Raw genomic sequence first — 24,941 nt, 5'->3', positions numbered from 1 at the left:
GGGCAAATTATGTTGAGTAAAAAACTTTCAGCAATAAGAAATATATTACTCCATAAATATATAATATTTTCAAGACCACATAAAATTATACATTCTTGAATTTGGTAGATTACCATGGCAGTAGATGTGTTACTAACTAATGATATTAGTTTGGTAAATTGATGGTTTACTTGGGATGCATTCCAATTCTCGCTTCAACAGGTTGGCCACTCACTCAAAAAACATTTGTGGGTTATGCCTTGAAGATTTTGAAAATGGATCAAGATGGTTTAGAAGTCCATTGATGAGAGTATCTGAAGGTGGCACTTCAACATTTTTATTCAATGAAATCTGGAATTCATCCTTGTCAAATCCACATTAAAAAATAGACGAGCCAAGAAGTTAAATTTTAGGTACCTGGTACAACAATTTTGAACATTTTGAGATTTTGCAATATTAAAAAAAAATAAAATATTGTATTTTTACATGCTGTAAGAAAAATCCTAGATTTTGTAAATACAATAGTACCTACTTGCGATACTTTCATATTTTTTTCCAAAAATGCATGCTCTTAATGAAAAGTAACATTACAGCAACCATTTTTGAATATCAATGCAACAATTTCAGAGTGCAAAAATTATTCGCCTTGACTGGAATTCGAATCTGGATCCCTCAATGTCCGGCCAAGTGCTTTAGCCAGTTAAGCTATTGAGGCGTCCACTTACACACTTTTGAATAGCTTAGATGACAAGAAATGAGGTGGTGAAGTAGGTTATTATCACTGTGCATGTCATATCCTTCTGTCTTAAAACCTTAATAATTTCATTTTCTATGACCACCACCTCAGTTATCAACTCAAAAGGTTAGTTTGATATGTGAGGGTAGAGCTCACCCAGTACTTAGTCCAATGACATGTGACATTCACACATCAGTATAGGGGGTCCAGTTCCTTTCCTGGCACAACCCATGGTTTCCCTGGAAAACCTAGTACCAGAAAGCACACAACTTGGGTGAAGCTGAGGGTGCCCAAAGTCATTCCCAGGAATCGATCCTACATCCTCCACTCAATAACCCAGCGCTCTAACCACATACCCCCATTGTCCATAAGAAACAATTAAATGATCAAAAAGTAATAATGGTAAGTGCTCACCAACTTACTCATAGGCGTATATGCACTCCAAAAAGTCTAATGGGTGATATCATCATCATTATCTGTATTTTTCATCTGCAAGCATCATAATTATGATATAAAATTTCATTAAGTATCCATAAGTAATAAATTAATTGTCAGGTATCATATAATTTCCACTTTCTAATATGATTAAATCAATCAACCAATGAAATTCTTAATAATAAATGCTACTTTCATGAAAATGTGCGATTCAAAACATTTGAAAATTGTCTGAAAACCCAGTAAACATACAATGTCATCTTCAATTTACACTCACTACACTTTCCTAATAACCACACCATATTAACCAAGGCCTTATGAGATCAATTATGGTCACCGCATTTTAAGCATAGACACAAGCAAAGGCAAAAGTTTTAAATGTCCAAAAGCCTATGTAAGTACATGTCTTTATACAATGATCCAACAACATTATCTTCATGCATCACCAGAGAGGAAGTGACTCTGGACTCCATTCTTGTCCAATGAGTTTAGATACTAATTGGCACGTCATCTCTACATCAATTTCACCTTCTTCAACAAGTGAGTCTTCATTTACACACAGCCTTGATAAACGAGGGCCAACACGGTTAGCAAATTCCACTATGGCTTTACAAGAAACTTCGCAGTCTCCCAGGCCAATGGAAGATAGTTGTGGACACCCATTAGCTATAGCAATCAGTTCTGCATCCAGTAATGATCCTGACTGGACACCTTCCTCACAACTGCCACATATAATACCAGCAGCCACAAGTTCTTGAAGGCGTGGACAGTGACAAGCAATGCCAGCAAGAACTGATTTGGGAGCAACACTTCCAAAGTAAAGATGAGTCACAGGCACATATGAAGAAAAAAAGTTGCTGGATGGAGAGAGCACTGCATGATATGGAAGCTGATAACTAGGCTCATTTCCTGAAGTCATTCTCAACTCATCTCCATCAAATATGCGAATAACTAGAGCTAAATCAGGTGAATGATTAATAAGGGCTCGCCAGCAATCTGCTGAAGGAGGCTTCCACTTTTCATCAGAAGATGAGTTAATGTGAGGGCAATAGCAGCACAAAGCATGCACATCTATGCGCAAGTATTTTAGGTGAGTATGCTCCTTGGATGATAGAGCATAAATCAGGGATTCACTCAGCAAAGGCCAGGTGAGTGAGAGTTCCCTTAAGTGATTGCTGTGGTCAGCAATAGTCAGTAACCCTGAAAGATAGATAAGCATGAAAAAAATGGATAAAACCGAATATGTAAATGTTCTCTGCATAAAATATATACATATTATATTATGAAGTAATCTACTGCTTAAGGTAGGATTTTGGTGGATACAACTACCAAATAAATATTTTGTAACTCCTAAAAAAACACAATCCAGCAACCTACTCTACATCAAGTCCCTCTTCATCTCTGTGTACTTCTTTTATCCCACCCAACATCCCTATCCTGTTCCTGCGCTTTCATAGTTTGCCTAAAATTCTCCCCTCTTTTACAGTCTTTAACATCCCACTGCCGATCAATACACCCTTCATCCATTTTTCCTGCCTCCATAAGATTTCTCCCAACAAACCCCTCTCCTCACCCACCATACCAAGCACTTCCTCATTTGTTTTCTTCTCGGTCCATTTCACCTTCTCCATTCTTCTCCACACCCACATTTCAAAAGCCTCCAATCTACTTCTATCATCCTGCTTCAGTGACCACATTTCCGTGCCATTCATAACTACACTATATATCAAAGTTTTGACAAGTCGTTTCTTAACATCCTTACTCAACATCCCTGTCATCAACTCCCTCTTCCTTGTGAAAGCCTTTTTGCCTAGAACAATCCTTCTCCTTGCATCCCAACTACTATGGCCATGTTGGTCCAAAACACTTCCAAGATATGTAAACTGTTTTACCTGCTCTAGTTTTTGCCCTCCAATATTAATGTTTAGCTTAGCCTTTTTCTTTCTTGAAAATCGCATAACCTCGTTTTATTAATATTGATTCTCATCCCATATCTGTTGCACTGAGTTTCCAATTCACTCAGCAATGCTTGCAATCCCTTGGCTGACTGACAAACTAAAGCTTGGTCATCAGCAAACTCAACTGATTTTATGAATTCCTCACCGACTCTCATATCTATCTCCAGTTCATCCCATGCCTCTTTAATTATTTCCTCCAAATATGCATTGAACAGTACCAGTGATTATGGACAACCCTGCCTTACACATCGTTCTTACACCTCTTCCTTACACTGCCCATCTGGACTCTCCGTCCCCCACTCGTGTCTGAGCCGTGTACAGGTTGTGGATCAGCCTCCTATCCCTCCAATCTATTCCTATTTTCTGCAATATTCTCATTAGTTTTTCCATATTCACTCTTTCAAACGCCTTTTCGAAATCTACAAAACAGGCAAACACATTCTGATTGTATTCTATATTTCTCTCGAATAGTGATCTCATTACTGCAATGGCATCACACATGCCTCTCCCCTTCCTAAGCCCAAACTGATCATCCCCTCAGTAATCATTTGCCCTCTTCTCTATCCTTTTGTTGATGATCGTGAGAACCACTTCAGATGCATGGGAAAAAAAACTTATTGTTCTGTAATCCTAACATGATCTAGGCTTTACCTTTTTCAGAAGATGAACTAATATTGATCTCACGAAGCCTTCCGGCCAGATTCCTTCCTCATAGATTCTACGAATTAGTCCATATAGACTCTTCCTCCCAAAATTTTCTAAACCTTTACGTAGTTCAGCAAGAATGTTGTCTACCCCCTGAGGCCTACTCCGATGGCCTTACTTGATTTCATCTCCCTCAATACCTTTTCTATCTCATTTTTGAGTATGCCTGGACCTAAGCTATCGCCATCTACGCCATATTCTCTTTCTATGTCTATACTTGTTGGTCTAAGTTCTTTACCATACAATTCCATGCATATACATATTTGTATAATTATTGTACATATTCAATATATGTTTTTGGATTATTAATTATTTTTGTTAATTCTGAGGATTCAGCCGGAGACAGGTTGGGTTGAGGATTTACAGACTAGGAGAAAGAAGAAAAGAAATTCTGGAATATGTGTGTCCTTTTGTATGTGTTTTTCTGTGTTTTTTTGGCTAACGCTATCTCAATCCTTCATTTAAATTATACAAATACATTCAAACACGAAAACCCACCAAGTGGCAAGAACACATTCATTTACAAATATACAGACATAAAGAAGAGGGATAGGAACACATAAAAAAGACATACACAGGAATGGTGGAATGGAGCAGACCAAAAGCGCAAAAAATCTTCCTTGACTTGGACTTAGACCACTAATCTTCGACTTGCCGGGCCAACGCTCTAACCATTGAGCTATTGAGGATATTTAAATTACACTGAAATCTGCAGAGGGTTAATGCTAACCACTTTGATTCTCATAGTTCTATATTTATAAAGCTCAAACAAGTTAGTCCTCATTTACAGTGTGTATGTATATAAATAGAGAGAGAGAACAATATCATAAGCCCAAATAAAAAATTTGTCATACAAAATGAAGACAAAGGTGTCCAATCGAAACATGTTTAACAGGGTCAATTTCATTCAAGGTAATTTACTTATTAAAAATAGATTTTCAATGCTCAACAAACCACTATAATCTTTTATATGAACTTCTCCTGCTCATTATGTCCTGCTTTATTTCTTAGTACCTGCCTTCATGCCACAATGAAATTACATGAATGCATGTTACTTGCTAAAATATTTGTATTTTTCCAAACAAAACATTGCTATTCTTAATTATTAATATTATATTACCTTGCGGTGTAACACGTGAACAGCCTTTCATTTGCAAAAGATGAAGAGATCTAGGAGAGCATACAGAGGCCAAAGCTTGAAGAGAAAGATCATCAATTGGTGCAGCATCAATGGCCAAAGATTGAAGGAGATGAGATGACTTATTTAACACTGTTGTAACTGCTGATGCAAATGATGTGTAATCCACGCCAACAAATGGCTTTGAGTTACTTGAGGTAACCAATGCCAGTGTTCTCAATGGGCAGTCTACTAACTGTAGAGAAAGAGTCTTTTAATTATATCTGATGAAACTTATCAATAAGAAAAAATGCTAAATATTAAGTTTAAATTTAGAGAACAAGTTATTAAATTAAGTCATCATGTTCACACCTTTACTAATCTTAACATAATGAATTAATATTAAATAAACAATAAAGTAAATTTTTGAATCATGCCACTAATGGAGATTCTCAGGAAAATTGGCATCCCAGTAAAATATCATTTCTTCCTTATTCCAAAATGATTGACGAATATTATTACTGTTCAAAGGCATGAAGCTTTAAGAGCATACACATATTAATTATTGTTTATTTACTCAAATACCAAAATATAAAAATGCATGGCATTAGGAACATCAATGATAAATAGTTGCATAGTTTTACAAAAGAAAAATCCTTCAGCCTAGGCAGAGTTAATTTGTGTTTAATTTCTGGTAATTCCATTGAGAGGATGAAAGTATATTGGAAAGAAAGTAAAACCAAAAAAAAAGTATATTGTTTTCTAAGTAAGGTATTAGCCTATTCAGATATACTTGTTCAAATAATTTTTAAATTTTGAAAGTCAAGATATAACCTTTTAAATAAATACCTTTAATTAATTATAGCATTTTTATCATCTTGAAGTTTATAAATTGGAATTACTAGACTTATCTTTTAGGTTTCTAGAAAAATACCATATTTTAAAAACCAATCAATCAAGTGTACTTGTATGCATGGTAAAATTGAATGGTCCTTGTGCTTGAATAAAAGAGAACATGAGACTACATACAATCCTGATGAGGAGCTATTTCCCCATTGTAGAACAGATTTTATTTCCCTCTCATTACATGGGTGGATAAAGATGCTTGAAGATGACTTTGTTAGGCAGACACTGTATTTGAATTCTGGATATTGGTTTTGATTCAGGTTACCTTTAATGTCACTAGCAAAATGCAGGCATTTTCCCTGATTGTATCACTAACAGATTTGAGATCTGTGGTCAGAGACCCAGTGCTATTATGCACTATTGGAATATTTTGTTCCCTATATTTTCCCAGCTGACTGTTAACAATTTCCCAAGCCACTTTAGTTTTATTTGAGGTTCAATTAAATTAGGAATCAATGAAAGTTTTTTGAGATATTGATTAGGTTTTTTTTGTAAGAGGAAATTAGCCCAACCCTCAAAAAAGTTCTACTCTTTGTTCACAAGGGACTGCATTCATTAACTCTTAAAACATTTCAATTATTATCTATGATAATAATTTCTTTCTAATTTTGAACATTTTTATTTACCTGCACTCTTCTTCTGACTATGGGGAGAATAATTGAACAGGAATAAGAATGCAGAGTAAAATAATTTAAAGCCTTCTTCACAAGTTTTATCACTAAGAACATTATCATAATCTTCTTGAGAAAGTAGAAGAGAGAGATGTACTGCTTATCTCATTGATGCAATAATATCTATAAGTAGATCTTGGTTGGGTAATGTCGTGGTTGAATTCACCAATAGTAACTCAGTGTTATGACAGACCATAGCCAAAGACTTTTGATGGAAGAATGGCTGATATTCAAATGAGTTAACCTATTATACATTATAATGGCAAATGTGGGGGTTATTTGTGTGGATTGTATGATCAAAGATGATATTTCATGTCCTGAACACATTAATTATTACTAATTACAAGTACAGCTACAACTTCATGTTATTCTTGAGTTCTCGAGATGTATGTTAAAACAATACACATGTATGTAGCTTGCTTGGTATGTGTTAGCCAAATAAAAAATCTTAAATAGATATCAGAGAAGACAATTTTTTTCAACTCAGTCCCTGAAATTCTACTACATCAAACAAGAAAGGCAAGTGAAATGCCCTATAAATGCAACTATTTTACTCACCCTAGACAAAATGTGGCAAGCTCTTCTAGTAGACTCTGCAGAGGTATCAGTTTTGAAAACTACAAACTTAAGATGTTTTGAATGGTGAGAAATTATATGATCAATTAATCCAGGGCTAGTAGGCTGAGAAGAGGACCTAAAACAAAAACCAGGGCATATGAATGCACAACAATATTCCCAATGAAGAGGATATTTCCATATAGCTTCCAGTCTCATTAAACACAAGAAAGTTAAGGGTTTGATTTTAAACTCACATATCTGTACCTCCAATGACAAACTCAAAGTGTTGCCATAGCTCTGCAAACTGAGAAGCATGATGCCATGATCGGCAAACTTGAGCAGATCGCCCTATATCTTTTACAGATAACTTTGAGAAGACATGAACCAGTGCTTCGGTAGGCACAGCAGACCATTTCGCTGAATGATAATGGTCAGTTGTCTTTCTTTTCCCTCTCTTTTCATTTCCTGATTTTGCCACATAAAAAATTTGGTGTCTCTTACATGATGGCTGTCTTATGGCCGAAAATCTACGGCAGCTTTGGATAGGACCTAAAACTGTGCAAAGGAAAGAAAAGAACATGCACAATTAGATATGCTGATTTGCTTTAGCATCATAAGAAGAGTGTGATAATATGTGAGTTTATAACAACAAAATTTCTCAAAGTTAAATAATTCCCGAATTTGTAAATTGACTCAGTTTTAATAATCAAGCCGAAGGAAAATTAATAGCTAGTGTGACAATTTTAAAGTGTAAAAACTATTCACCTTGACCAGGACGGTTTTTACACTTTGGATTTGTTCCATTTTAATATCCAATAGTAGATTACTCTGTCATTGTTACTGTTGTGGCATCTCTTACCGTCTCTTTTAAATTAGATAGCTAGTGCTTTTATATTGATCAATGATTTAACATTGAGAAATATGAGTGCACCAACAAATCACTTGAAAACAATGTTGTATTGCTCTTCTTGCAAATCAATACAAAATCTTCTTCCCTACTCACCCTTGTTTGCCCTCTCTCTTGTACTTCCCTCATCCTGTTGTTTTGAGTCTTTCCCTCACCAAACATTAATTTATATGCCTCATGAATACTTTTAAAATTAATTTTATTTTCACACATCCAAAAAACAAACTATAAACAGTAAAACCATGTTATGATGCCTGTGTGCCAATTGATCATAAATAAATAAAGGTAATTATGAATGTCTATGCTCCTAATAATTAATAAGATAAGTACACCTCCCAAATATGATAATTTTATATGCTAAAACAATTACGCAACAGTAAGAATGTGATTTATATGATATGTGACTGTTTTTCAGGGAATTCCTAAGTGGATTACAGACCTGATGATAAAACCATGCATTATAACATATGGCAACTGAATAAAACTATGCAATGAGGTGGCTGAATTTTAGTAAGTATATCAGCCACTAATACGTATAACTTAATTTCAGCCCCAATGATTCTATTGCATATAATTTTTGTGAATAAAAAATGATTCCTCTTCCAGTGCATCGATGGAGAACTGAAACTGATGCAATAATTCAAGATAGGGAAGAAATTGGGAGAACTATTCAGATAAATTTAAAGATGGCAAGACAAATGGATGCAGGAGATACTAAGAGGCAATGGAGAACTGAAGATGGTAATATAGGGTAAAATGGTGGGAAAGCGAGGTAGGAGGAGGAAAAGAGTAGGCATTTTGGATGGAATTAAGGGAGATAGGAACTATTTAGAGCCAAAAAATTGTTATTGTGATCTGTAGTCTGGATTTGATACTTTGTATCATACTATTTACGGCTTAAAAGAACAGGTTCATATGTTGGCAGTACCAGACTCGATCCAAAACACCTAGTCAGCACTACTGCTAATAATAATAATAAACATATTATGAGTTCCTTTGCAGCTTCCGCAATTACATAAAGGTAACTTACCATTGTACATGTTATCATCCTGAATGGCAATATCTAAAGGGATATTGCTCCACGTCTTTCCCCTTTCTCTTAAAGGATACACTGAAGACAAACCACGGCTGAATTTCATGCTTCTAATTTTTCTGCTGCGTAAGTGATTTGTTGCAGCAGCAGTTCTTGATGGCCTTGTATTTCTTAAAATGACTTCATCCATATATATCAGCTTAGGATCGTGAAATCAGATCATTATCACCTTCAGAACAAATTTGGGTAAAATAGAAGTCCTTAAAGTACAATGGCTTTAAACATATTAATGCACCTTTGGGCAGAGGAGCACTTGTACATATATTCAAATAAAATCTCAGTTATGGTCCAATTGAACCCCAAAAGTTTGCAAAACATAAACAGCCATAAAGGCAGTTAACTTCGTTTCCATTCTTAGGAAATATTGAATAAATTTTTTGAACCTAAGCAACAGTATGATTGGTCGCTTCTTTGCAAACTGTACTTTAAAAAGCCAATATAATGAATTTTCTCAAAGTTATATTTGAACCTATAAACAGAAGAGTTGACAAATTTGATCAAAAAAAGTGTTTATCTGGTTTTATAGTTTATTCTATAGCTAGAGTACTTATCAATGCCTTTGGACTGACCTTAATTGAATAAATGAATGACTTTTGATGACTTACTTATTTTTACACAAAATTTCAATCCTGTGTTCAAGTGTGAAAAACAAAATCATCTACCAGACAGTCCAATTTAGACATTGCTCTCAAATTCATATTTCATTATATTTCAATTACATATGTATCTGTATAAACAGAATCAACTATCAGCTATGAATACCTAGTAATACTATTTTCAAGCCATGAAGCTAAGTTTGCTCTTACATTACAAAAATTTAAAAGAAGAAAATTCTACAAACCATAAAATACTTTATTAGTTTTAGGGGATGCGACCTGCGGCTGAGGTCATTTGCGCCATTACGATGGACAGGAAAGGTTGGAAAGAAACCCGGCGTCGGCATTACCCTACTCTTAACGTACGGCGCCAAGGGGGCCGCAGCTTAACGTCCCATCCGACGGACGACGTATTCACTCAAAGTGCTCTCCACAAACCACCTCAAGTTGGGGTCGGGATACCAATGAAAAATATCTGCTGAACCCGAGCTGATGAGAAGCCAGCTCGTTAGCTACCGGGCCATCCCGATCCCCGTGACACTTTAGGGACGCCCATAAATTATCGCATCTACCAGAGATTTTGGTTGCATGAATTCACGTCAACATCATCTACCAAGTGAGAGATTTCCATATTACTTTTTTAAATTGGCGCTCCTTTTCGTAAGAACTTCGTAGCTTAAACAATGGGTACGTTCCAAAATTCACCGCCAATACCACAAATTCGTCCCAAAATCAACTGGTGGTACCGTTCAGCTATTGCTCAGAATATTATAGTGGTGAAGTTTCTTGCCGTGAAATCTATTGCCGTTATTACTACCTACTGGCAGTAATTTTGCGGTAAAGATACGAGCAGAAGCGTCCGAAAATAGAGACGGCGTAGCTAATAAAAATAATCGTGAAATATTTCCTAGATTTAAGTTCTGCGTTTGTACTAGAGCGTTAACTAAAATAATACGTATCAATTTTTAAGAATCGGCTCCTTAATTTTACGAATAATATTGAAAGTATTATTAATATATTGATTTTCACATAGTTGTTTCTTCATACGATGTATACAATTGTAAATAAGAATCCATGGAACTATTGCCGAGAAATAACAAAAGCCACTCACGACTAATTCTAAAAATTGCAAAAAATAGAATGTTTTCCGCTCTTGTTATTGCCAATTCCTACCTCACGTAGTCCCCAATTAACAGTGCATGTATTTTCTCTCTGCTATTTAGTAAAAAATATTTATTAATATAGGCCACGCGCCGAGGTTATATCTCAAAGAAGAAAAATGATCCTCGCATACAAACCTTGAATATCGTAACATTTACACTAGATCCCAATATGTTGTGTCCCTCGGGCCCATATTCCAAACCCGACTAATAAGTTTCTATGGCATTCCCAATCAAATATGATATTAACACAGATGATCTATAAAAAGCGGTATTGTGATGTAAACGAAAGATATTAAGATGAACCACGATATAAAATTATTTTATTCGTTCATTTCTAATGTAAAATACATGAGTGCAAAATTTGTTATGACCTTATATATCTCTAACGATTTACACAATTGTGTACATATATGATGCGCTAAATTACGATTATTCAAATATTTTCATATCCACCTCTATACAAAACAAAATGCGTTTGCAAATTATTTAAATAAGCCATTTTGAAAATAACATGATTATTATTGCCAATCGTGAAGAGTATTGAGTAAACAAAAACTAATAACGTGATGCTGATATCTTGGTCGTTCGTTTTGGCACATCACCTTCCCGCCATAATGGCATCAGTACCACAGAACTACCACTGAGGGCTACGGAGTATCAACCTACTGCTGCAGTGGCACCAACGACTTGTATTCTACAGTCAAGCAATACTGCCGGTGAATTTTGGAACTCACCCGATGAGTGAAACGGAAAACGTACCCAATATATTCGCGTTTTTGTCCTATTGCGCTTCTAGCGCAACACATTTCATATACAAGGTCCGATTACTAACCATGCAAATAAACGGGGAAAAACTGATTTGGCATCAGCATATTACAAAAATTAAACTCTATTGGGCTCATATTCGGAAAAAATAATTAGCCCAACGCAAAATTTCAATATGTGGTTTGTGCAACAAGTAGCTTAAAACTGCTCTTTTACTCCAGGCAGCCCGAAAACCTTGGCCGCAAACGCCTTCCCTCGCGTCACTTGCTGCCCCTATCGGTACTATCCCCTTAACTATTTATCATATCGGAAAACCATTCGCGAACTACAACTTTGAATTAGAAATTCTCCAATTATTCTTGGAGTGAGAACGTTGGTGAATTAAACTGTACCTATTAGACAGAATAACATTTCGATCGATCAATTAAAAACTAAGGCATGACACGAAAAGAGATTTTAAGTTTACATATTTTTAAGAATGAATATTTACGATAACATGAATACGTATATATGTCATCTCGAATCGAAATACTATCGCCGAATGTGTTTCCGAAATAAAACAGATGACACTACAAAAAGTGAAGGATATATATGCTTGGGCAATGCAGGGTAAACCTGCCCGTATTTCTTGAAATCCTCAGTGGTTGAAATTTTAGCGTCGCGCAAACCGTCTCAATCGTAGTTTAGTTAGAAGTTTATTCTAAAGCCGGTAGACTGAAGCACGTAAATGATGATCTTTGCCACACAAAAATCCTCTAGCCTTGAAATGAATTAACCTTTTTTAACAGAACTATTCCTGCATTTCATTCCTGCAATTGTAGCACATACCCTTTTCATCCCAAATTGGAGATGCAAGTCAACGTGAAATCCTTAAAAGTAACTTGATGTTTTACGCTCGTTAGTTCTAAAAATTACAAAATAAAAGAGCACTAAAAATTGCTTACAAAGTGTCCTGATTTTAAAATACTTTCGACACACTTCAAATTTGCTTAAGTTGTCTATTTATTTTTAATTTACTACAGTTAGAGCAAATAAAAAACTACACCACCACGCGATATAGATATTGGCCAAAATGGCATCGTGCTCTAGCGTCTACCAACACGCAGGTGAACTGCGGACCGTGATAATAAACTCAAATCATCTCCCATGCGCAACTCCTTCAAACCCCTCCACTTCGCCGTATTTAAGAATTTATGTTGTATGATTGGCGCGGCACGTGCGCCGACAGCACGTGATTAATACCGTAGTCCGCCAGGAACTAACGGCAATTAAGGAAGACACGGGAAGAGATCCGATTCCAGCAAACGATCGATTTTGGAACCAAATATCACAAATGACCCCTGGTTCCCTGAAAACCAAAATGTCAATTGGATTTTCACAAAAAAGTTAAGTTACCGGATTCAGATGTGTATAAAATGAAGACTGCGATGACAAGTAAAGAGCACGTTTTGCCAGTTCTCTTCCAAATGCCTCGAATTGTCCGAGCGCAAGTTGCTGGTACCGTAACACGAAGAGGATGCCCGTGGAACTGACGGGCAGCTCGACCGCCTCCAAGACCGTTTCTCACATTAAGTTGCGCGCGCAGATCAATAGGAGAAGTAAATCACACGTGCTAGTTCAGCACGTGTAAACCGTGAAAGCTCTGAAAACCGTACCAACCGTACGTCATCAGACAGCTGAAATTTTCACGGGTGACCGGGAAAAATGAAGCAACTTCAAGGTTTAGCACTTATACCACTAACGTGCGTATGTCAATGACGCAAATTCAAAAACTTGAACCAACGATCGAGGGCTCTCCTTAGTAACTTCCAATAGTCATACCCTAATTTCGCCAAATTTAACCTGCCATTCATTCTCCTCCAACAGTATGACTTGCGAACAATTTTCCCATGCCCTCCTCTGCTGCGCAAAAAATAATGCACTAAGTACCCGCGTCATAGTTTTCAATTTAAATTTTACTCGACTGACAATTGAAAATATTTTCCGGTGTACTTTGAAAATACTTTTACTGGTGTACTTTGAAAGCAGCGACCGAACAAATTTGATTATAACGTCGAAGATACCTGATCATAATGCACTCCGCATATTTTACTTCGGTTTACCCAGGAGTTTCCCACGAGCCCCTAGTTCCAAAAAATTGAAAATGTCGGGGTGAATTCGACTTGATACACGGCTTCAACTTTATTCATTTGAATTTTCACTCATAGCATTCCTACAGTCGTACAAAATTTAAGAATCAATAATTCAGTGCATAACGCACTTCAGTCAGCAGAATATGTTAGGGGATAACTCAGCCGCCTGTTGCGGGTTAGTGTGCCGGATTGTTATATACTTAAGTGATTGGTTCCAAGTCAGAAATAATACCTAACACATAATTGTTGACTACTGTAACAGACGCAACGGGCTTTCATATTACTTAACACACCCTCTTACCAACATGCTCAAAATTAAGTAGTAATTTTTAGGGGAGGCGGCCGACATCCGAGGTCATTTGCGCCATAGGGGATGGACAGGAAAGGATGAAGAGAAACCCGGCGTCGGCATTAGCCTACTCTTTACGAAAGGCGCCAAGGGGTCCGCAGTTCAACGTCCCATCCAACGGACGGCGTATTCACTCAAAGTGCCCTCCAAAAAGCACCTTAAGTAGGGATCGAGATACCTCTGAAAAATAATCAACACCGCCGGGATTAGAACCCGCGCCCTCTGGGTGGGAAGCCAGTACGTTAGCCCCCGCACCATCTCGTTGTGGTATTTTGTAAAATGTAAAACATAACATCAACATGTTATGCCATATAAACAAAATGGATATTGTGATACCCGATTCCTTCAGTCACACACATTCCCGGAGTGGATACTGCTCAGCCTTGAATTTAACACCAATTATCAATCACGTCTTGATCACATTCATCTAAGTACTTCTAACAAACACTTAACAACTAGAGGCTCCTTGCAGCACAGATTCACAATAGCAATGGAAGTTCAAATTGTCACCGCTTAAATAATCACTCACTAAATCAGTCTTAAGCAATGAGACTGGTTCAATTATAGGGTCAAAATCCCAATAGACATAATAACCCTCATCTTTGAGATAAAAGACTAGCATTAAGTCTACATGTACCACTACCCTTGACTTATGTTGTCACAATTCAAAAGGTCACTATCAACCGAAAAAAATTGAAAATACCAACAATTTTCGGCTCTTGTGTGATTTCCAGAATTATATAACAGAGTAACCAATTGCTAGGTAAATAAAATCATGGGGGCAGGGCAAATGCAGAGGATTTAACCCAATGACATAAAATTAGAAATCTAGACCTTCTACCACTTACTTAATTCAAGTCAACAAGCTGCTTATTTATAGTGACATTGCAGAAAAAAATTCTGAGTCACCCTGGGTAATAGCCACTTAAAATAGAGCCCACGTTCAAATTGAAAAATTCAAGTTTGTCTGAGAGGTAAAATCAGTCAATTATTAAATCAATGGAGTCATCCGGTGAAATAGAAGCAAATAAATGCTTTACATGACCGCTATGTTTTTCTTGGTATAGCACCTGTAAGTTTAAAAAAGGCAAATTGTAAACAAATATCCACCTCCGACAATATCCCTCATGAGCTGCTGACAGTCCCAACTATATACCTGAATGTTAAGTAATGGCAGACAATGGACAATCTTGAAAATGAATTGCAGGAGGATATCCAGGCAAATTGCAACTAAATTAGTACCTTTAATTAGACTAAATGACAAGGTGTGGCATCTTACAAATTTTAGTCAAAAATAGACAAGCCCTGTACCTTTCCAATATCTAAGTCAGTAACTCTTTGATTCAATCTTTAGTACTTCTACTACACACGGCACTAGCAGGCATGCATACTACCTTGTGTTAATCATAAGCAGAGTCAATTGACAAAAACCCCACAAATTCTACTAAAATAACATTTTTCAGGGCACAATTCAACAAATACTCTAAATACTTATCAAAAAGGGAATAACACTTTAGCAGCTAAATTAAGGGTAGAAATTGTAGCAGCAAAAATAAACGTTGCTAACCAAAATGCTGGACATTAATCACCCTGATACAATTTCACAATTAAAAATTGAAACAGGATGACTAATTACAGGAACAAAAACTGAATTAAGAAATTAATGAAAATACGTGTAAATAGGTATGATTACCAGAGAAGCAAACAAGTGCCAAGCCTAGAAATATATTACTAAACAAAGTTAAGACTAGGAAGTCATGAGCTCGGTCCCAATAGTAAAGCCTCTTTTTTCCCCAGAAATACAGGCAGTTGTTTCTCTGGCTAGTTTCAACGGAGCCATGTCACAGGGAAGGCTGGAGGCTCCCAGCTTTCGGTTTGTGGATTGTTCATTTGCTAAACCTCGACAATGTGACCTTGTTATGCTCCTTCATGAATCAGTTAATGTACAGCACTAAGCCATCAAATTTTTGCAAGAAAATTGTTGTAACCAGAAGACTTGTAACATGCTCAAGGCAGCTTATGGTGATAACACCATGGGTAGATAGGATGTTGAAGTTGCTTTACACTCACTACCCTTCAACCTCAAAAACTGATGATAATCTAGCATAAGCGAAGGTTTTATCGGACAGGGATCGCAGATTTAGATGTTTGCATTGTTTCTGATGAACTTGGCATCATTTAAAGTGAAGTGCATCAACTTGTGACTGAAAACTGGTATGAGAAAAGCATGTGCCAAGTTGATGCAGAGTGCTTGTGCACAAACTAAAGTAAACTTGCATGTAGATCTGCCAAGAGCTTCACGACCCAGTCTCACCCACCCTAGTCCTGATATTGCCCCAACAGAATTCTTTCTCCTCCCCTGCCTCAAATCCTTGTGGAAGACATCACCACAGCTAAGAGGTCGCGTTACAACAGGCTATGACCAGGGAGTTTAAGCAGCATTCCTGGGGTCATCTTCCAAAAGACATTCGAGGTGCGCAAAACCTACTGGCAGTAGGTTTTTTTAATTCAATCCTACTACTTTTGGGAAAGACCTTGTACCAGTATCTACTTGTAAAATGAAAATTACAATTACTAACATATAAGTTATTAACTCACAGAAAGAAAGTCATTCATTCTTACGAACAAATAATTATTATTTAGTCTTTCCTTCAGATAGGAAAATCCCTGACTGGTTAATATTAGGATTTGGCAAAATTAGATAATACAGAAGTACAATATACTAACAGTAATTTGGGTACAAATTCATGACCAAGCACACTGACCCTAAAAGTAATGAAACAATAGCAAACAAACATGTCTATGCTGATTAAAAGCTTATAAAATGCTTCGCTGGCATCTTACAGTTCTTAGTTTCCACTTCACTAGTTACCATGTGACATATTGGTGTTAATTCGGGACATTAACTATAGCCGGGGAATAAGTTGATGCCCAAAATCTGTTCCCCCAAAACAAAAGGAAAGTACTTAAAAAAAAACCTACATCGTAATAAATGAATAATATTAGTATTAAATTTAGGCAATTCAAACATTTCATGCACATGTTAAGTATAATTCAATCTTTGGAACAAAAAGGATAAAAAATTCTCAGCGGAAAAAGAAAACCATCAATATTTTCTTAATATTTATTTCCAAGAATTTCACAATTATTTAGACAGTTTCTTGTACAGGAGGCTCATAGCCTTCTGGACGATCTACTTTAGCACCTGCTTCATCTGTAGTGCCCTTGCCTTCTTCGTGAAGTTCCAAAAGCTTACTCAAATCAAATCGTGGTTTCTTGAGGACTTTCACCTGATAAATAATTAATAAAATAAGTTTTACATAACACAAAGCAAAACAACCTGAACAAAGATAATTGGCTTTCACCAAAGGAAATTTGTTCAAAACTTCTATACATTATATGATCAACAATACAAACCTTGCGAATGAATACATCATGAAGAGGAAATATGCCTTGACATGCCTTCTCGATGTCTTTAGCGATACAGTCAGGCAACAACTTGTTTACCACCTCCTTGAGGTCACTCTTGGAAATGTCACTTTGAATCATATCAACCATCTTCTTACGAATAGCTCGTATCTACAAAAATAAATAAAATGTTCTAACTAACCGGAACAAATATTCAAAAACCAACAATAGTAATATTATCATTTCTCTGTCACGATGATAAATACCTTGGCAGAGCAGAGAAGGTACATCAATGAAATAAACTATGTTGCAAATAAATTAAAATACTATGGCTAAAAGATACCAAGGCAAAATCAGAGATAAAATCATCAATTAAATACACTATGTTGCAAATAAATTAAATTATTATGACTAAAAAGATACCAAGTGAAATACCAAGGCAACATCTGAACTTTAAATAACTAAATATAGACCACATTTTTGTCAATACTTTCATGGAGTCAGACCCTTGGTCTTTTTATCAGGGACTTACTCCATAAAAAGAGTAAGAGATTATACAGTGTACACCAGCACCATTACCACTTGCATCCACTTATCCACAAAACTTACACCAATTTACACAACGACCACACCCACATACAAACAATTCACTCTACTACAGTTTTGCCTCAATCAATGATCAAGCAGAGGAAACAATCGATGAGGTTGTGTCACTGATGCTGGGCTCTAGGGAGGGTGGCATCTAAGATCCCTCAAAACGGGAATAATAATTAGGGAACCATGAGTAAAATATTAAAACTCTACAATGCCAATTTCTCTCACATGTCTAGAAAACCTGGAGACCCCACAACTGAAGAGCTTCCAATTATTGTAAGTCCCTAATCATGCTACTTCTCAAAATAAGGCTTATTGCACCTCATCCTCTCCAATGTGCAGACTAGAGAGGAAGATCACGAACGTAGGTGGATGTAATCAAATTTAAAATCGTGGCACAATATTCATATTTTAAATTTATTACCCTTGCCAGGATTCTAAGTGTATCAACAATTTTCAGTGAAATTCACGCACATTATTGCTACAACTGTGACCTCCTCTTCACTTCCAAGTACACATGAACATGTTTGTATAAGTATAAAGTCCTGGCTTTAAATATCTTTTCTTTTTTCAGCCAACATATCTGCTGTTCTTATATATTCTAATTATTTTAGGTAATCTGGGATAATCCACGTATAGTTCAATTACAATTATTTTCTGTTTCATTAATTCTCGGGCATAATCCCCTTTTCTAGATTTAAATAACATAGCTTACACATATTTAAGAGTGTGAGATGCAACCATGTCGACCTTCTTGGGCTGTTCTCCAACTTGCTGTTCACAGTATTAATTTTGATTTTAGGCCAAATATTAATTTTACCTTCAATAAAATGAAATTGGGATATTTCAAGAGGATCATCATTTCCCATAATTATAAGAACTACTTAACCAAATGCTCTAGTAAAGCAAAAAAGTCCCTGACTTTTGTCAATGCAAGAGTGACCCAAATCTCGGTGCATTATCTTATGACACTTCCATGGTCACCTTTAGCCTGTTTATTGCTTTTAAATATATTAGGGCCTTGAATTATTATTCAAATATATCCTTTGTCCCTCCCATGTACAACCTAGGCATGGTGAAAGGGCATGTGCGCTCTGATGACCCCTAGAGCTGTGCTGGCAGGAGCAATGATAATTGCTCCTGGCAGGATCACCTACACCACATAGACCAAAGGTTAGGAGCCAGACAAAAGGTAGTCTACGCAGAGTCTATTCCTCAGTTAAGAGGCTGCGAAGGCATCTGACCCCAGTGGGGCAGCCATTGAGTGATGGCATCGCGTTAAAAACACTAATAAGGAAGGCAACAGGAAACCACCTCAATTATTATTCCCAGGAGTTTGATGGACAACAAATAGAAAATCAGTCCTGGCTACTACAGGACTCAGCCCAATTGGCCTTATGTCGTACCCGGCAGTGGGAGAGGCAAGGCATCTGAGGTCTTCATCTCACGAAAACCTTGCAAATCAAAACCAATATAACAGAATATGCAGCAGAAGACCAAATTAGAATAGAAACTTGGAATGTTAGGACAATGTTGAGAAAGGAAAAATAGAGAATATTAAGCGAGAGAGAAATCGCAACAGGAAATATAGATATTTTAGGTCTGTGTGAGGCAAGGAGGAACACTAGTGGGGACTACTGAAGTTATAATTACAGAATAATATTCAGCGGCAGGGACGAGAGCCTACGAAAGGTTGCCATAATATTGAATGAAGAGGTAGGAAGAAGCATTGAAACAACAAATAGAATATTACTAGTAGAGATAAAAGCAGAACAGACCAACTTAGTTATTGCTCAGGTATACATGCCACCCAGCAATTGTGAGGAAGAAGAGGTCGATGGGATAAACGATGAGTTTGCGGACACAATTGCATGTGTTCCTGCAGGGAAACATTTGACAGTTATGGGGGATTGGAATTCGACGGTAGGCGAAGGAAGAGATGGTGATATAGTGGGGGACTACGGTTTAGGTACGACGAATGACTGTAGGGAGAAAGCAATTGAGCTCAGTAGGAAACAGGGGTTAGTCATCACAAACAATTGTTTTGGACTCCAAAAAAGGCGTAAATATACACGGAAAATGCCAGGTGACTCAGAAAGGTATCGGTTAGATTATATTATGGTTAGGCACAGATTCAGCAGCGGTGTGATCAATTCGCACAGCTTCCCAGGAGCAGATTTGGACTCTGATCACAATTTAGTTTTTATGAAGTGTAGTGTCCATTTCAAGAAGCTTAGGCAGGGACAGCAGGTTAGAAAATGGAATACAGAAGCATTAAATGGATTGACAAGGAAGGAGTATCTGCAGGCTGTAGAGAAAATCATGAATGAGGGAAGAGAGCTGAGTACTAACAAGGAAAAGGAAATATAACAAAAAAGGGATATTAAAAGTCTCTTAAGAAACTATAGCAACTGTTAATAGGAAAAGGACAAGGAAACCATGGCTCCCGAATGAAATGATTAGAAAAATAGGAAAGAAAAAGACATGGAAAAATGTAAACACACAGTTAGGCAGACAGAAGTACTAAGAGTTTAATAATAAATTGAGATGGCAACAAATAGAGCAAAAGAAATAAGATGGAAGACATAGTGTGAGGAAATGGAGAAAGTGCAGAGCAAGGATGAAATTCGTGCAGTATACAGCAAAAGTTCAATCACTATTGGGAAGTAAGAAGGAAAGATGTGTCAATAGTTAGGAATAAATTGGGTTAAGACAATAGCTGAAACATTAGGGATACAAAAGACAAAGAATATATTGAGGAATCGTATGGTAAAGAACTTAGACCAACAAGTATAGACATAGAAAGAGAATATGGCATAGATGGCGATACTTTAGGTCCAGGTATAGCCGACAATGAGATAGAAAAGGTATTAAGGGAGATGAAATCAAGTAAGTCTGTGGGGGTTGACAACATTCTTGCTGAACTACGTAAAGGTTTAGAAAATTTTAGGAGGAAGAGTCTACATGGACTAATTCATTGAATCTATGAGGAAGGAATCTGGCCGGAAAACTTCGTGAGATAAGTGTTAATTCCTATTCCAAAAAAGATAAAGGCTTCATTAAGTGAGGACTACAGAACAATAAGTTTCAGTTCCCACATAGCTAAGATTCTCACGATCATCACCATTAGCATGGAGAGCAGGGCAAATGATTACTTAGGCAATGATCAGTTTTGGTTAAGGAAGGGGAGCGACACACGTGATGCCATTGCAGTAATGAGATTGATAAACAAGAGGAATATAGAAAACAATCAGTACGTACTTGCCTGTTTCGTAGATTTTGAAAAGGTGTTCAAGAGAGTGAATTGGGAAAAACTAAAGAGTGTATTGCAGGAAATAGTTTGGGACTGTAGGGACAGGAGGCTAATCCACAATCTATTCATGCCTCAGAATGCTCATGTGCAAGTGCGGCACTGAGTCCAGACAGGCAATGTTAGGGAGAGGCATAAGGCAGGGTTGTCCAATATCACCGGTGCTATCCAACATATATGTGGAGGAAATTATTAAGGAGACATGGGAAGAACTGGAAATAGAGATGAAAGATGGCGAGGAATTCATTTATCACAATTAAAAGCTCTGATGACCAAGCACTCACTTGTCAGTCAGTCAAAAGGTTGTAAGCATTGATGAGTGAATTGGTAATGCAGCATGATAAATGCAGGATGAGAATCCATAAAAATAAAACAAAGGTAATGTGATTTTCCACAAAGAAAAAGGCCAAGGATAACAAAATAGAGGGGGGCAAAAACTAGAACAGGTAGAGGTTTACCTATTTCATTATTGTTTTGAACCAAAATTGTCGAAGTAGTACGATGCAATAAGAAATATTGCACTAGGCAAAGAGGCTTTCTCAAGGGGGAGGGAGTTGACAGGGATGTTGAGTAAAGATATTAAGAAATAGCTGTTCAAAACTTGTGGAGTGGAGAGTGGTTTTGCATGGTGCAGAGACATGGTCACTGAAGTAGGACAATAGACATAGATCGTAGGCTTTTGAAATGTGGGTGTGGAGAGACAGAGAATGTGGAATAGACTGCAAGGAAAACCAATGAGGTACTGCTCGGAATGTTGGGAGTATAAGGGATAAATTTTGGGAGGTAGGAAAAATGGGTGAAAATTGTATTGACCACACCCATATTATTAACAGTACTTGAAGATTGCTGGCAGTGGTCCATCACTAACTATGTGTTTTGGAATAAAACTTCTGGTATATTTGGCTTGGCCTCTTTTGGGTAACGGAGTGGATATAAGTCAAATGCATGTTAATACAGAATAAAAAATTGCCAATTTGTGATTATGAAATTGAGTTCCTAGAAGATTAATCTTAGGATTAAAAAAAATTGCTGCCTTGCTTGAGCCCTCACGAGAAAAAAAATACTGGTCTTGTTCTTGCATCGCTATGCTTTATTAATTTCAGTTTGTTTCTAAATTTCAAAAGAAAAGAATATTTAATGGCATAGAGGGAAAATATATTCATCAATTGTTCAATTACTTTATCCATAGACTTGAAAAAATGCCTACAACTTAATCAAATAGAATAACTCCTTAATCAAATATGCACCACCACTTTCTGCAACTGGTTGGACCAATACATTTCAAGATGCAAAAGAATGAAATGATAAAAGTTTCATAAAATAAGGCATGGTAGAAATTATAACAATAGCATACTTGCATCAAAAAGTGCATATATGTATAATGAAAAAAATGCTTGATAATATCAAAAACTTTAAGTTGTTGAGAAATGCATAGTTTCAAACAACCAGCAGCAAATACTTGTTATCAGTTGCCTTTAAGATGCTCCCATTTTTATTCATAAGAAAACAGATTGGGGCAAACCATGAGGTCATTTGAATCAATGATGCTTAGCTTGAACTACTTACTTGTGTATGCTGCGCATAGCAAGTCTTCCTTTGTGACATTGAATCCTTCAATGTAAAGCCAATGCAAAACACACGCAGAAGGTATCCATCGGTGGTTTTCACATCAACATTAGCTTCAATTAATGTCTGATCAAATTGAAAGAAAAATTAATTATTAACACAAAAAAGAACATTTCAAATATACAAAAAAACAATGACATACTTGAACTTTAAAAAAAAACTTTAACGGCCTTAATTATTCCCTTACTCTACATGCCATGAGACCATTAGGGACATGGACATATTATTTTCTTAATTCCACAAATATGTAAAACCTAATAAAGGTTACATACATGACGGCCCATCATTTTTTGCCAGTTTTGGTCTACCAAAGTACACCCAATCTCTCATTATTTAATCAGGGGTTCAATTAGTGGTTCATGACAAATATGAGCAAGTGAATGTTAAACCGTTAGGATTACTGTATTACATTGTGAAACGTTATCTGCGAAAATCGAAAATTCTGTCCCATAATTTCAAAATTTTATTGAACCATTAAATTGATATTTTAATGCACGGCAGAAATATTTTTAAATACCTTCCTATCGAGTACAATTCAAAACAATTTAAAAACTCTATGTATTGCACTAATATACTTCCTTCATGGATGCGAGTGCTGTTCTGCATATCTAAGTATTAAGTTGAGTGAAAAATTTGTGCCTGAAGAGGTTCCCAACCCAATTTCTTCAACATACATTACATTCATGAATGACCCATGATAGTAATAGTGCACTCTTTAGACTTCCACAAGCCAAAAAAATAGAATTTGTCATAAACTAAGCCTATTAAACAATTAGACAAAAAACATACCTGCCACTTCTTCACCACGCTTCTAAGTTTGTCAGTTGTGAGGTCCATTCCATGAAAATTCGTAAGGACGTTGCGGCCCTGCACGTATTCCCCAATGAGCCTAAATTTTCTGAAGGACCTCTCGGCATCATTTTCATTTTGAAGATCGGCTAAAGAAACCTCAAATACTCGATTTTTCAAGCCCTCTGAAGCAATTTCTGAAGAAAGAAAAATATGTCTAATACAGATAACCACTTAAAATGAGGGAGCAAAGTGAAAGCTTCATCAAAATCCACAACGTGCGGACTTTCCAGCCTTTAGGGCCGTTCAGAGCGAAAGATGACCTTAGGTTATTGTAATGGCTGGGTCATGAATTAAGTGAACATGACATGCCATGTTGGCCCATCATAATTCCATCCAGGATTATGACACCACATTAAATTACGATACATCAAATCATATCAAGCTTAGGGTCGTTGAATTAAGATTTCAATTAACATAGAGCCTGGCCCAACATTGGACAAATATATGTTTTCAAAATCATTACCATATTGGTCGCCCACTTACTTGTTCCAGTAGTTCTGTTAACTAATGTTTTCCCTATTTGCCTTGTCGCAAACATTGATGGTGCCTTAACATCATACCAGTCTTTTCTTGTGAAGGGATCCACACTGAAATATATGTATGTTTAAATGAGACCAAAGTTCATCAATAATCTCAAGCGTGTAAATTGCAAAAATTCGTATGCATCTACACACGTAATATTCAATAAAAAGTATTGAAATATCACACATAACAGAAATCAAAACTCAACGGCCACGCCGGAATCAAAAATCGTATCCTAAGTTTCCTCAGCCATCCTTCATGAAAACCATCAGCCATTCTCAGTTAAAATCAAGCACCTTTGAAACTCTAGAATGACAATTTACTTTACTTACATCTTCTTTTTAACACCCTTCTTTCCTCCTTTTGAAAGGCCCTTATTCTTTCCTACCGCCATTGTCACGTTTTCAATATGGAGAGGTGGTGCACGTCAAAGATTCTGTAATCGATTAGTCCAATGTATATCGAACAAGTACGATCCCAAAACCACTCAACGGGAATCGATACAATCGAATGATGAGTGATAGTATCGTAATGGTCGGACATCGGTTGGATTATATGC

General features: G+C 36.6%; 2 protein-coding genes across 2 annotated transcripts; both read right to left on the bottom strand.

The window, feature by feature from the left end:
• Positions 1-71: 71 nt before the first annotated feature.
• On the bottom strand, positions 72-13,099 carry LOC139693405 (F-box/LRR-repeat protein 3-like). Its single transcript, XM_071591535.1, has 6 exons — positions 12,985-13,099; positions 9,003-9,204; positions 7,320-7,620; positions 7,066-7,201; positions 4,934-5,186; positions 72-2,350 (listed from the first exon to the last, which is right to left on the bottom strand). The coding sequence occupies exons 2-6, from the start codon at positions 9,193-9,195 to the stop codon at positions 1,593-1,595; spliced, it is 1,641 nt and encodes a 546-aa protein (XP_071447636.1). The 5' UTR covers positions 9,196-9,204; positions 12,985-13,099; the 3' UTR covers positions 72-1,592.
• Positions 13,100-17,180: 4,081 nt separating this feature from the next.
• RpS3A (ribosomal protein S3A) lies at positions 17,181-24,830 on the bottom strand. Its single transcript, XM_071591563.1, has 6 exons — positions 24,715-24,830; positions 24,344-24,447; positions 23,798-23,994; positions 22,949-23,074; positions 17,488-17,649; positions 17,181-17,360 (listed from the first exon to the last, which is right to left on the bottom strand). Exons 1-6 carry the CDS (start codon positions 24,774-24,776, stop codon positions 17,220-17,222), a joined length of 792 nt encoding a protein of 263 aa, XP_071447664.1. The 5' UTR covers positions 24,777-24,830; the 3' UTR covers positions 17,181-17,219.
• Between the last annotated feature and the right edge of the window lie 111 nt (positions 24,831-24,941).

This window comes from Hetaerina americana, unplaced genomic scaffold (assembly GCF_022747635.1).
Source record: "Hetaerina americana unplaced genomic scaffold, ioHetAmer1.1.p SCAF_49, whole genome shotgun sequence".
Taxonomy (NCBI): Eukaryota; Metazoa; Arthropoda; class Insecta; order Odonata; family Calopterygidae; genus Hetaerina; species Hetaerina americana.
The sequence above is the reverse complement of the archived record's forward strand: the minus strand, read 5'-3'. Positions and strand labels throughout refer to the sequence as shown.

What these genes read in the sequence shown, in the direction of transcription:
- LOC139693405 (XM_071591535.1), bottom strand. Translation starts at nt 9,195, where the DNA reads ATGGATGAAGTCATTTTAAGAAATACAAGGCCATCAAGAACTGCTGCT. An exon ending in GGATGATAACATGTACAATG is followed by an intron (nt 7,621 to 9,002) that starts GTAAGTTACCTT and finishes TCCTTTGCACAG; the next exon opens with TTTTAGGTCCTATCCAAAGC. An exon ending in CTTGCCACATTTTGTCTAGG is followed by an intron (nt 5,187 to 7,065) that starts GTGAGTAAAATA and finishes CTTTCTCTACAG; the next exon opens with TTAGTAGACTGCCCATTGAG.
- RpS3A (XM_071591563.1), bottom strand. Translation starts at nt 24,776, where the DNA reads ATGGCGGTAGGAAAGAATAAGGGCCTTTCAAAAGGAGGAAAGAAGGGT. An exon ending in GCGTGGTGAAGAAGTGGCAG is followed by an intron (nt 23,075 to 23,797) that starts GTATGTTTTTTG and finishes CAATTTGATCAG; the next exon opens with ACATTAATTGAAGCTAATGT. An exon ending in ATGATGTATTCATTCGCAAG is followed by an intron (nt 17,361 to 17,487) that starts GTTTGTATTGTT and finishes ATTATTTATCAG; the next exon opens with GTGAAAGTCCTCAAGAAACC.